The following is a 13,393-nucleotide window of genomic DNA, read 5'->3' on the forward strand; positions in this document are numbered from 1 at the left end:
ACCAAAGAGCTGTCAAAGGACACCAGAAACAAAATTGTAGACCTGCACCAGGCTGGGAAGACTGAATCTGCAATAGGTAAGCAGCTTGGTGTGAAGAAATCAACTGTGGGAGCAATTATTAGAAAATGGAAGACATACAAGACCACTGCTAATCTCCCTCGATCTGGGGCTCCACGCAAGATCTCACCCCGTGGGGTCAAAATGATCACAAGAACGGTGAGCAAAAATCCCAGAACCACATGGGGGGACCTAGTGAATGACCTGCAGAGAGCTGGGACCAAAGTAACAAAGGCTACCATCAGTAACACACTACGCTGCCAGGGACTCAAATCCTGCAGTGCCAGACGTGTCCCCCTGCTTAAGCCAGTACATGTCCAGGCCCGTCTGAAGTTTGCTAGAGAGCATTTGGATGATCCAGAAGAGGATTGGGAGAATGTCATATGGTCAGATGAAACCAAAATAGAACTTTTTGGTAAAAACTCAACTTGTCGTGTTTGGAGGAGAAAGAATGCTGAGTTGCATCCAAAGAACACCATACCTACTGTGAAGCATGGGGGTGGAAACATCATGCTTTGGGGCTGTTTTTCTGCAAAGGGACCAGGACGACTGATCCGTGTAAAGGAAAGAATGAATGGGGCCATGTATTGTGAGATTTTGAATGAAAATCTCCTTCCATCAGCAAGGGCATTGAAGATGAAACCTGGCTGGGTCTTTCAGCATGACAGTGATCCCAAACACACCGCCCGGGCAACGAAGGAGTGGCTTCGTAAGAAGCATTTCAAGGTCCTGGAGTGGCCTAGCTAGTCTCCAGATCTCAACCCCATAGAAAATCTTTGGAGGGAGTTGAAAGTCCGTGTTGCCCAGCGACAGCCCCAAAACATCACTGCTCTAGAGGAGATCTGCATGGAGGAATGGGCCAAAATACCAGCAACAGTGTGTGAAAACCTTGTGAAGACTTACAGAAAACGTTTGACCTCTGTCATTGCCAACAAAGGGTATATAACAAAGTATTGAGATGAACTTTTGTTATTGACCAAATACTTATTTTCCACCATAATTTGCAAATAAATTCTTTAAAAATCAGACAATGTGATTTTCTGGATTTTTTTTTCTCATTTTGTCTCTCATAGTTGAGGTATACCTCTGATGAAAATTACAGGCCTCTCATCTTTTTAAGTGGGAGAACTTGCACAATTGGTGACTGACTAAATACTTTTTTGCCCCACTGTAACCGTCTCCCTCTCTTAGTTAAAGCGTGTGCGGGAGACAGACGGACAAATGAAACCACTGTTAGAGAAGAACAGACGGATGAGTAAAAAGAACGAAGAGCTCCTGCAGACCCTGCAGCGCATGGAGGACAAACTAAAATCCGTCAGCCGTGAGAACGCTGAATTAGTAGGTGACACACACACACACACACACACACACACAAAACGTTGACACGTTACTCATTTACACATGGGCACACTTCAAACCATTGGTTCTCTGGGATTTCCACAGAAGGAGAAGACAATCTTGGACTCCCAGCAAGCAGTGCTGAAGAGGACCAGCTCTCTGACAGACCTAAGCCACGCCCACGAGGAGCAGGAGGTGGAGTTTCTGCGGCTACAAGTCAGTGAACAGCGCAACGTCATTGAGGAGCTCACTCAGGTCTTCTACTACTACTACTACTACTATTACTACTACCACACACACACACAGAATAGAGATGTGTGGGAGTTATTTGAGTCAAAGCCCTTGAATTTGAATGACTCCTTATTTGTGGAGTGATTTTGATTTGATCGAATTTAAAAAAAATAAATGAAAACGCTATTTTGACTATTTTAGCACGACATTATTTCATAAACATTAGTAATCTGTTTTGCATGTAGAGGTCACTATCAGGTCATTCTGGTGTGTGTGTGTGTGTGTGTGTGTGGTCTGAGTGTGTGGGAGTGTACGTTAATTAGTCTCACATTGTGATTATTACTCTACAGTAATCAGCGTTGTTTGTTAATTAGGGTGCTCACCTGATTATGAAGGCCTAACTAAGGATTTTGCCATGCCTCCCTTCTCCTTTCATCTGTCTTTTCATCCTTACAGTTTGCAGCTACATTTTTACCCCAAATGTCTACGCATACGTTTTGACATCATTGTAAGAACTTTAGGTCACGATATTACTGCTATGAAACCATTATGAAATCATTAGAGTTATCGTAGGCATAAAATTCCAGTACAGTACATCCACATTGAAAGACAGATGTGCAACACCTACAGTACTTATATATGATTGTGTTCTTTTAAAGTCTGCAATCATGCCATGTTTCTTCTGAATAGCAAGAAAATCTGCTACCATTAGTGAGCTCTTTTCTTCAAGCCACACAAAACGTATGGCTCTGTCATCCTGTCGTGTAATTTGCACTTAACTTAGACAATGGATCTCATTTTCAAGCAGATTACAATCATTTGTAGGACGAAGACATTTGATATTCATGAAACGTTCTGAAAAGCCTTTCTTATCCTCCTCGTGCTCTTAATGGTTTATAAATGTATGCACAACTTGTGCGAACCTTGATTGCAGTTCACAGGATCGATATCACAAATGTGCTTACATTCAAATCGTGACCTAGAAATAGGGCAGAATCTTTAACAGTTATTCCACAAAATCGAGTCGGACATGAGCTGAAGGCAAAAAGCCATGTATAATGAGATTGAGTGAAATAATTGTTTTATTCTATCCACATTCACTGGATGTTGAGAAACAGAGCATTTTTATTTTTAGCAAATTCAATTAATAAACACTTTATACGGCGGCACGGTGGTGTAGTGGTTAGTGCTGTCGCCTCACAGCAAGAAGGTCCGGGTTCAAGCCCCGTGGCCGGCGAGGGCCTTTCTGTGCGGAGTTTGCATGTTCTCCCCGTGTCCGTGTGGGTTTCCTCCGGGTGCTCCGGTTTCCCCCACAGTCCAAAGACATGCAGGTTAGGTTAACTGGTGACTCTAAATTGACCGTAGGTGTGAATGGTTGTCTGTGTCTATGTGTCAGCCCTGTGATGACCTGGTGACTTGTCCAGGGTGTACCCCGCCTTTCGCCTGTAGTCAGCTGGGATAGGCTCCAGCTTGCCTGCGACCCTGTAGAACAGGATAAAGCGGCTAGAGATAATGAGATGGGAAACACTTTATACAAAACGTCCAACAAAATCATTTCTGGTTTTAATGTAAACAAACCGGTGAAATGACAGTAGCAATTTGTGAAAAATGCTATAATAATAATAATTATTGAAAAATAAAAAAGATATGTTCTTACCATCAAATACTTTTAATCCATATTATGTTGCTTTTTTGTGTATTTTTTTTGGGGGGGTTTCTTCTTCTTCTTTAGGGATTTTTGGCAGTTGGCAAACCAACTTAAAGGTGCATTACCTCCACCGACTGGGTTGGAGTGTGGAAGAGGAGATATTGGGAGGAAAAAAACATAAAAGTCAAGTCAAGTTTGTTTGTATAGCGCTTTTAACAATAGACATTGTCCCAAGCAGCTTTACAGAATCTGAATGACCCAAGACATGAACCAATTTTATCCCTAATCTATCCCCAATGAGCAAGCCCGTGGCGACGGTGGCGAGGAAAAACTCCCCCAGGCGACACGAGGAAGAAACCTCAAGAGGAACCAGACCCAAAAGGGAACCCATCCTCACCTGGACAACAACAGACAACATGACTATAACATTAACAGTTTTAACATGAAGTCAGTTTCATTGATGTTATAACTCTTCATTAATGGAAACTTGAGTGCAAAACTGTTCATGACAACCGCAGTCCCAAAGTTAGCAAGCCAATTGTAGTTCTCAGCCATACAAGCATTACTGTAAGTGTCCAGAGCATCTTCCAAGTGTGACTTTCAACTGTCCATATGGGGCCGTCCTCCACAGGAGCGATGTGCTGAGATGACAACCAGACACAGGGCACCAGGATGGATCAGGCAGGTCCGAGGAGCAGAAGAGGTCAGGATCTCAATCCCAGGATTGACATGTAACTCAGAGGGACAGATTGGGGAGAGAAAACACAAGTTGTTAGGTATGCCCAATGTCACCTGAATAAGTAGGTACAGTATACATTTTGCGCTGAGTACAAGCAAGGACTCCGGCAAAACTAACTATGACAGCATAACTAAAAGGAAAGAGCCATAAGGTAACACAGACATGAGGGAGCCCCAGGACATAAAGCAGCCAGCCACTACACTGTCAACAAACCCGAGTGAGCAAGCGAGTGGGGGACTGACAGCATCCATACATCCCAGTTTACCAAAACACTCTATGTCTGAGGACCCTCCAGATCTACACCTTTACCTCATAAGCACCATTAACGAAAGGCTTGACTAAACAGATATGTTTTCAGCCTAGACTTAAATGCTGAGACTGTGTCTGATTCCCGAACATTACTTGGAAGGCTGTTCCATAACTGTGGGGCTTTGTAAGAAAAGGCTCTGCCCCCTGATGTAGCCTTCACTATACGAGGTACCAGCAGATAGCCTGCACCTTATGATCTAAGTAGGCGTGGTGGGTCATAGAGGAGCAGAAGTTCACTCAGGTACTGTGGTGCGAGACCATTTAGTGTTTTAGAGGTCAATAGTAGTATTTTATAATCAATACGAAATTGGATTGGGAGCCAATGCAGTGTGAATAAGACAGGGGTGATGTGGTCATATTTTCTAGTTCTAGTAAGGACTCTTGCTGCTGCATTTTGAACTAACTGGAGCTTGTTTATGCACTTATTGGAACATCCAGACAGTAAGGCATTACAATAATCCAACCTGGAGGTAACGAAAGCATGAACTAGTTTTTTTGCGTCATGTAGTGACATTAAATTTCTTATCTTAGCAATATTTCTGAGATGAAAGAAAGCTATCTGGGTAATGTTATCAATGTGAGTTTCGAATGAAAGACTGGGGTCAATAATCACCCCGAGATCTTTTACTGCTGCATGTGAAGAAACAGAAACGCCATCCAGAGTTACTATGTAATCAGAAAACTTACTTCTAGCTGCATGTGGTCATAGTACAAGTACTTCAGTCTTGTCAGAGTTAAGCAGAAGGAAGTTAATAAGCATCCAGTGTCTAATGTCTTTTACACATTCCTCAATTCTATAAAGCTGGTGTCTCTCATCAGGTTTTGCAGAAACATACAACTGTGTGTCATCAGCATAACAGTGGAAACTAATACAATGTTTACGAATAATATCACCCAGAGGTAACATAAAGAAAAAAGCAGTGGACCCAAGACAGAACCTTGTGGAACACCAAACTTTACCTCAGTATGTCTAGAAAAAATCACCATTTACATCAACATACTGATAGCGATCAGTTAAATAAAACCTGAGCCAGGAGATGGTTGTTCCCTTAACTCCCACAACATTTTCTAGTCTATCCAGAAGAATGGAATGATCAATGGTATCAAATGCTGCACTAAGGTCAAGCAACACAAGCAGCGAGACACAGCCCTGATCAGACACCAACAGTAGGTCATTTACTACTTTAACCACAGCTGTCTCTGTGCTACGATGAAGTCTAAATCCTGACTGATACATTTCATGGATGTTATTCCTATGTAAATATGAGCATAACTGCTGTGCCACACCTTTTTCAAGGATCTTGGAGATAAAGGGGAGGTTTGATATTGGCTGATAATTGGACAGCTGACAGGGATCAGGTCAGGTTTTTTAATCAGGGGTTTGATAACTGCTAGTTTAAAGGATTTGGGTACATAGCCAATCCTAAGAGAAGAATTTATTATTTTTAGAAGTGGTTCAATTACTTCAGGTATTATCGGTTTGAATAGACGTGTAGGTAAGGGATCTAGTACACAAGTTGAGGCTTTTGACCCGGAGATTAATGAAAGTAATTCAGTTTCTCTAAGGGGAGTAAAACATTCTAATTGCTGATCTGGTACAGTTATATTGTTAACTACAGGGTCACTTACATTGTCTGACCTTAAATTAGTAGTTTTAAAAACTATATTCTTTTAGCTATTTCTGTTTCTTTTAAATACTCGATAACAATTTTTGGGGTTTTGTTTTCGAGTATAGTTTTTATTTCGTCCTTGGTTGATTCAGCAACATGCACCGCCATTTTGTTTTTCTCTACTCATGGTATATGAGCTGATATCCTAGTAGTAGAGTAGCCAATCAGAGCACTCGATTGCTCACATCCAGTGAATGTGTATATAATAATGAATATTATTATATCTACAGGACACTTTTTCGATAGAATAAAAACATGTATCCTGTTCCCTTCTAGCGGGTTTCATTTGTTTGGTTTGATAGCATGCAATATTGTTAGCGTATCGCTTATCCTATGTGTATTATGTCACTCTACCCCATGGAGAATGGGCGTTGAATATGGTTTACGATATTGCATGGTTGTCAAGACAACATGACGTCACACGTCAGAGCTGATGCGAGTATCCAGTGAGAAGGTTTACTCCTGCGCATGCACAGAAGCGTTGAATTGAAAATGCCATAAGATATGTATTACACGTAAAACTTCTGCGTTAGTGAGCGACTGGGACAATTTGTAAACAAACATGGCCACCAGATTTGCTTTGTAATTGTTACGTTGAATGCGTATGTGTATAATAATAATATTGGCCAACTTGGAGTGGTCTATCAGATATATTCCATTCAGCTAGCATGATATTGAACTCGTCTTTGATTCGTTCAATATCATGCGAGCTGAATGGAATATATCTGATATACCACTCAACGCCAGCCAATGTTATTTAATTATACTGTTATGATACTGAACATTTAGTTTAATTGGGTTAAATATTTCAGAAATTAAAAAAAAAAATCTTTATTTCCAATTTTAAATGGAAAAATTCAGATTTTCAGTGTGGTCTTGGATTTTTGGATTCTTCTCCATTACAAAAATAAAGAATCACATGCTTTGGTGATTGAGTGAATTCAGGACAAGTGAAACATTGTGCTAATTTGAGTTTCAACATAACCATTTTTGTAATCAGGAACATCTTGACTGATAACTCCATGGTGACATTTTGATTTTATGAGCTAGAAATAATAATAATAACAATAATAATAATAATAATAATAATAATAATAATAATAATAATAACTTTAAGCCGGATTATTAATGCGTAATTATTGATCTAAAGTTAAATTCATAAAACTAATGTTTCTGTTTGGTCTCAGGAGCGGGATAGACTGATATTCAACAAAAAGAACAAGAGGAAAAATATCAAATTGCCAAAGGTGAGTGATCTAATCATTCTGTGTGCCACATGCACACATTTACTCAGGTACTGCATTATTGTGTCCAGGGAAGTTATGCTTGGATTCGAAGGTGGTTTGTGCTCTGTTGGGTGTAAGTGTATGTTTAGCCACTACGTACTCTGTCACTTAGCAACTGTGTCCTCTGAGTGATGTGTGTGTGTGTGTGTGTGTGTGTGTGTGTGGGGAGATGGTGAGAAAGAGAGAGGAAAGGAGAGGTAATGTTTACACCCTTGGGAAGTCAAATTTTCCTCTCTCTCTCTTGCTCTCTCTCTCTCTCTCTCTCACACAATCTTTCATTTGTTTTTGTGCTTGCTTTCTGTCTTGTTAGACTCAGGCTTTCTTTCTTGTTGGTTTAGTCAAATAAACAATTCAGACAATCCGTGCTGAGACTTAACGAGAAAAAAAAATTAACATCATACAAAGGAGGAAAAAAATAAAATAAAACAAAATAAATAACAATCCTGATCCTAACCAGAGCTTGAATATGGATGAATCTCAAGTTGGGAGCTCTGTGTGTGTGTGTGTGTGTGTGTGTGTGTGTGTGTGTGTGTGTGTGTGTGTGTGTGTGTGTGTGAGATATTGGGTGGGGTTTGCTTGTTCATCCCTGGCTGTTGCTAAGGAGGTGGAGTCAGAGGACTGTAAACTCAAACATCAGACATCAACAACTCAATCCCCATATGTGTGCACAACACACACACAGACACACAGAGCGCCAACACATCTGTGAAGAGGAAGACACTTCATTTGGAAAGAGACACATAGACGATGAAGGAGCTCAAAGATCAAGATGTCATGTTTTTTGGCTTGAATGGAATTTGGAATTAACTTCCGTTATAATCAGGAGTGACCGTTAATATGAACCTGGACTGAACATCCACACACACACACACATATACACACACGAGTCAGTATGCCTGATATTGTCCTGCTCGTCCTTTACCTGTCATCCTTCATCTGTCTGTGTGCACTAGTGTGCCTGTATTTCTCTGGCTGTCAGGAGATGACCTACAAACATGATGGTAAGAGTGCACAGGGCATCAGTTTCTCAGAGTCTCCAGATAGAAGCACCCGGTTTAGAGTGGTGTGTGTGTGTTGTTTTATTTAGTTCTGTACTTGTTATGGTGTCCGACCTCAAGGCAATTTCTTTTTTTAACAATTGAGAACGTCCCAGAGAACAGTATATAACAAAATATAGGTCGTTTTTTAAGGTCCGGCTGTAATGTTACTAAAATAACCTTCCTCCAGTGTTGTGAAAACATATTCTGCAGTGTTGTTTGGCTGCACATTGTTTCCCAGTAATACAGTAGACTAACATTGTGGAAACGTTTGTGCTAATGTTCCTACAATGTTCCAGCAACAACTTGAGCTGTTTCCGTCTTTCTCCCTCTCTCAGAGGCATGTTGTGGAGACATATTTTGGATTTGACGAGGAGTCCATAGATTCAGAAACGTCGTCTCTGACATCATACAACACAGACCGCACAGACCATACCCCGGCCACCCCAGAGGAGGACCTCGAGGAGGTAAGTAATCAAACTCGGTTGTGGATACCCCAGCTAAAGCATTCCAAGCTAAGCAAAACCTAGGTGTGTGTTGGTCTGGGAAAACACATCGGAAGTTACCGAGACTGAATTCTTGGCAAACGATGGAGAAAAGATGAAAAATCAGGTTTGGGACAAAATTGTTCTGAAGTATTTCTGCCAATAATATACTGTGACGCCACTACTTTAAGAAAATTTAAATATATTTCCCCAAAATGATGTGGATATGTTGTTATTTAGGTTACTATCTAACTTTGACTTGTCTGAATACAAAGATGAAGATAACTGTGTAAGGAGCCACTTTAACAAACACAGTGCTAAATGCTTGAAAGTCAGTCTGCCTAAAATCTTGGTAGATAGCTTGTGCTTTTCGTACATAACAAAACTCACTGTAGCGAATGCTAATCAGGGGTAGGTTTCCCGATAACGTTCCCCTTTAAAGCTAAAGAGCGAGTTGAGACACTCTCTTAAGCAATGAACGTTGTCTCTGCACGTGGTTTTCCTGAACTCACTCATAGGAAGGAATCAACAGGATGAAGAGCATCTTTGCAATGCGCGTCCCTAATATAGGCATTAGTAGTTGCTAAATCCAGTCAATAAGGTTACATGGCATTCGTTTTTAACCAAAATCTAATAAACATAAAGTCTTTAAAATAAGATAATATATAGAGCAGCAGCTACAATTATCGAAAGTCCATAATTATTGACACCTTTTCAGATTTACCAAAAAAAAACAATTTTACAAAAGGTGAGTTTCAGTTACAACAGTTATTATTGGTTAATTAATCAACCGGAAGACCCGCCTCCCCTTTGATCTTGTCATCTGATGACACAGCTCATTATGAATGAACCCTTTATTATCACTGTTACCAGTGAAATTGACCATCAACTTGTCCTTACAGAAGGGGAACAGGACAGGAAGACAGGGATAAAAGAAAAAGAAACACAGTAGTAACATGAGGAAAGACGAGGAAAAAAAGAACCCCCCCCCCCCCACACTATGCTCCTATCAGGAGTACAGTGTGGGAGCATTTAAAAACCTCTGCACAAGCACACAATAACACAAGTACACTTTAAAACACAGGACTTGGGGGGGGAAGGAGGGGGCAATCAGGGGTGGGGGGAGGGGGTAAGGGGGTAGGAGGGGAGGGGAGGAGGTAGAGGTAACCCAGCGCAAGCAAGCAGCCATCCACTCCTGCAGCCATGAGGGCACTGGTCACGCACCCGCTTGTCACACTGGGGGTGAAAAACGGCGACCGCGGAAAATTGGGGAAGGAATGCGAAGAATGCGAGAGTGTCTCCCAGCAGTGACCTTCTGGGGGAAATGTTGTCCCAGCAACGGCCTTGATCGAGGCCGGTGCTGTTCAGGGAGCCGAATGTCGATAAGATAGAGATTGTTTGGTCTTTCGAACAGACGCAGTCTTTACATGTCCACACCACTCGTCCATCTGTCCATTTTGTCCATTCTGTTCAATTCAATTCAATTTGGTCTCCGAAATACTTATTCCTTGCAAAGCCGAAAGCGTCTCCAAGATGACAACCATGTTGTGGTTCAAGTTCTTCCACAGTCTGAGTGCTGACAGCTTTGCCCACCGCTTCAATCATATCGGGCAGCTTTGTGGGGCTTGAACAGCTGTCACCGTTGTCTGATTTCCTCGATATACCAGGGCAATGCCTAATCCAATCTGCAAAAGTCCGGTAATCATGGTTCCGAATAGATAGATATCTTCAGTGTCCTCCACAGACATTCCGACAGGACAGGTGGGTTCCCCCAAACCCAGGCTTCTCATCGAGAAAACTGTGTCAATTTCGTTAGGAGACCAGTTTATCAAATCCATGCTTTTTTAGTTTAGAAATTCAATGCGGAGAGAGTCTTTCAAAAAAAAAAAGTATAGGCAGATGAGATGAAACAAAGAGCACAAGCAGGAAAAAAGGAGAGGAGAGCAGAGAAATGCGACTGCCTTCCGTGAGAGCATGGAGAAAAAAAAAATCTGAGATGGATTTTTTTTTTTTAGCACGATCAGCAATTCAAGGAAAACCCGGACATTATCATCGCAGGTAAACATGGTGGAAAGATCATGGACATGTTTTTACTTCTCAAATTCACCAATATTTCATGATCTCCTTGTCGAAACCTACTTTGTTTCTTACGTTTTCATTTGACAGTCACAATTTTGTATCTAAACGCATGTTTGAGAAGTCATGTAAGGTGTCGATAATAGTGATCACTTTCACCAGTGTCCTGTTACCACAACTGTTATGGATCGATCTTTGTGTAACATTGTTGAAGTAGATGAAGTACTTTAAAAAAATAAAAGTGCTGTGATTTATAATAATTTTTTTCTGATTCATAACAGAATGGAATGTTTATAGAGTATTTTGAATCCTATTAGAGTAAATAGAATTAGCCCAGAATAAAATTCCTAGCATATAAAAAATTACATGCTTGAAATATTCAGATTTTTCTATTCCATTCAGAATTTTTTTTTTTTTGCAGTTTGTTGTAAATATCTACCACATATTACAATATCAGTAGGCATTTTATATTTTGGTTCGAGGAATGACATGTGACCTTTGACCTGGATTTTCATGTGGTTTCAATGTTAATTGGCTGTTGACATTTACTGGTAAACGACAAAACTAGAAATTAATACACACAACAACGAATGATTAACAAAATGTGATCTAGAAAAATACTTATAAAGTGGGTAGAAAGTGGAACAAAAAGATTTTCTGACACAGGTTAAACATCATAAGTTAAATTGTTTCCAACTTACAAATTGTTCCTCATTTATTTAAGCACCGACATCGATATATTTATATAAAAGATATTTTGTACTAAATATAAGTCTATATAAAACAAATGTGAAATAAAAACTGTTTTGTGTTAACTTAATACTACATACCAATTATTATTATTTTTTTTTATAAATAATCATCTACTTGTGGAACGGTGTCACGTGATCTGATACGCTAAGTAATCGGGAATCAACTAATTTTTTTTTTTCCAGTGGAACTTTGAGTAATTATTCATGCACAATTTACGTATTGAAAGTCTTTTCTACTTTTGCAATGACCAAAAGATGGTAAAGGCATCGATAGTTGTAGCTGCTGCTCTAGTATCATCTGGAAGCATTACATACAGTGGTGCTTGAAAGTTTGTGAACCCTTTATAATTTTCTATATTTCTGCATAAATATGACCTAAAACATCATCAGATTTTAACATAAGTCCTAAAAGTAGATAAAGAGAACCCATTTATACAAATGAGACAAAAATATTACACTTGGTCATGTATTTATTGAGGAAAATGATCCAATATTACATAACTGTGAGTGGCAAAAGTATGTGAACCTTTGCTTTCAGTATCTGGTCTGACCCCCTTGTGCAGCAATAACTGCAACTAAACGTTTCCAGTAACTGTTGATCAGTCCTGCACACCAGCTTGGAGGAATTTTAGCCCATTCCTCCATACAGAACAGCTTCAACTCTGGGATGTTGGTGGGTTTCTTCACATGAACTGTTCGCTTCAGGGTCTTCCACAACATTTCAATAGGATTAAGGTCAGGACTTTGACTTGGCCATTCCAAAACATTAACTTTATTCTTCTTTAACCATTCTTTGGTAGAACGACTTGTGTGCTTAGGGTCGTTGTCTTGCTGCATGACCCACCTTCTCTTGAGATTCAGTTCATGGACAGATGTCCTGACATTTTCCTTTAGAATTTGCTGATATAATTCAGAATTCATTGTTCCATCAATGATGACAAACCGTCCTGGCCTAGATGCAGCAGAACAGGCCCAAACCATGATACTACCACCACCATGTTTCACAGATGGGACAAGGTTCTTATGTTGGAATGCAGTGTTTTCCTTTCTCCAAACATAACGCTTCTCATTTAAACCAAAAAGTTCTATTTTGGTCTCATCCGTCCACAAAACATTTTTCCAATAGCCTTCTGGCTTGTCCACGTGATCTTTAGCAAACTGCAGATGAGGAGCAATGTTCTTTTTGGAGAGCAGTGGCTTTCTCCTTGCAAACTTGCCATGCACACCATTGTTACTCAGTGTTCTCCTGATGGTGGACTCATGAACATGAACATTAGCCAATGTGAGAGAGGCCTTCAGTTGCTTAGAAGTTACCCTGGGGTCCTTTGTGACCTCGCTGACTATTACATGCCTTGCTCTTGGAGTGATCTTTGTTGGTCGACCACTTCTGGGGAGGGTAACAATGGTCTTGAATTTCCTCCATTTGGACACAATCTATCTGACTGTGGATTGGTGGAGTCCAAACTCTTTCGAGATGGTTTTATAACCTCTTCCAGCCTGATGAGCATCAACAACGCTTTTCCTGAGGTCCTCAGAAATCTCCTTTGTTTGTGCCATGATACACTTCCACAAACATGTGTTGTGAAGATCAGACTTTGATAGATCCCTGTTCTTTAAATAAAACAGGGTGCCCACTCACACCTGATTGTCATCCCACTGATTGAAAATACCTGACTCTAATTTCACCTTCAAATTAACTGCTAATCCTAGAGGTTCACATACTTTTGCCACTTGTGGATATGTAATATTGGATCATTTTCCTCAG

At 40.3% G+C, this 13,393-nt stretch overlaps 1 protein-coding gene across 1 annotated transcript in view; it reads left to right on the top strand.

Annotated features, from left to right (window-relative positions):
* Positions 1–13,393, top strand: part of jakmip1 (janus kinase and microtubule interacting protein 1) — a 76,930-nt gene that overhangs the window by 36,294 nt on the left and 27,243 nt on the right. The window contains exons 6-9 of the mRNA XM_060926867.1: positions 1,249–1,395; positions 1,501–1,650; positions 7,180–7,239; positions 8,654–8,782. Of these exons, the coding sequence (XP_060782850.1) occupies positions 1,249–1,395; positions 1,501–1,650; positions 7,180–7,239; positions 8,654–8,782 (486 nt within the window). The remainder of the gene's footprint in view (positions 1–1,248; positions 1,396–1,500; positions 1,651–7,179; positions 7,240–8,653; positions 8,783–13,393) is intronic.

This window comes from Neoarius graeffei, chromosome 8, assembly GCF_027579695.1.
Source record: "Neoarius graeffei isolate fNeoGra1 chromosome 8, fNeoGra1.pri, whole genome shotgun sequence".
In the NCBI taxonomy this organism is placed as follows: domain Eukaryota; kingdom Metazoa; phylum Chordata; class Actinopteri; order Siluriformes; family Ariidae; genus Neoarius; species Neoarius graeffei.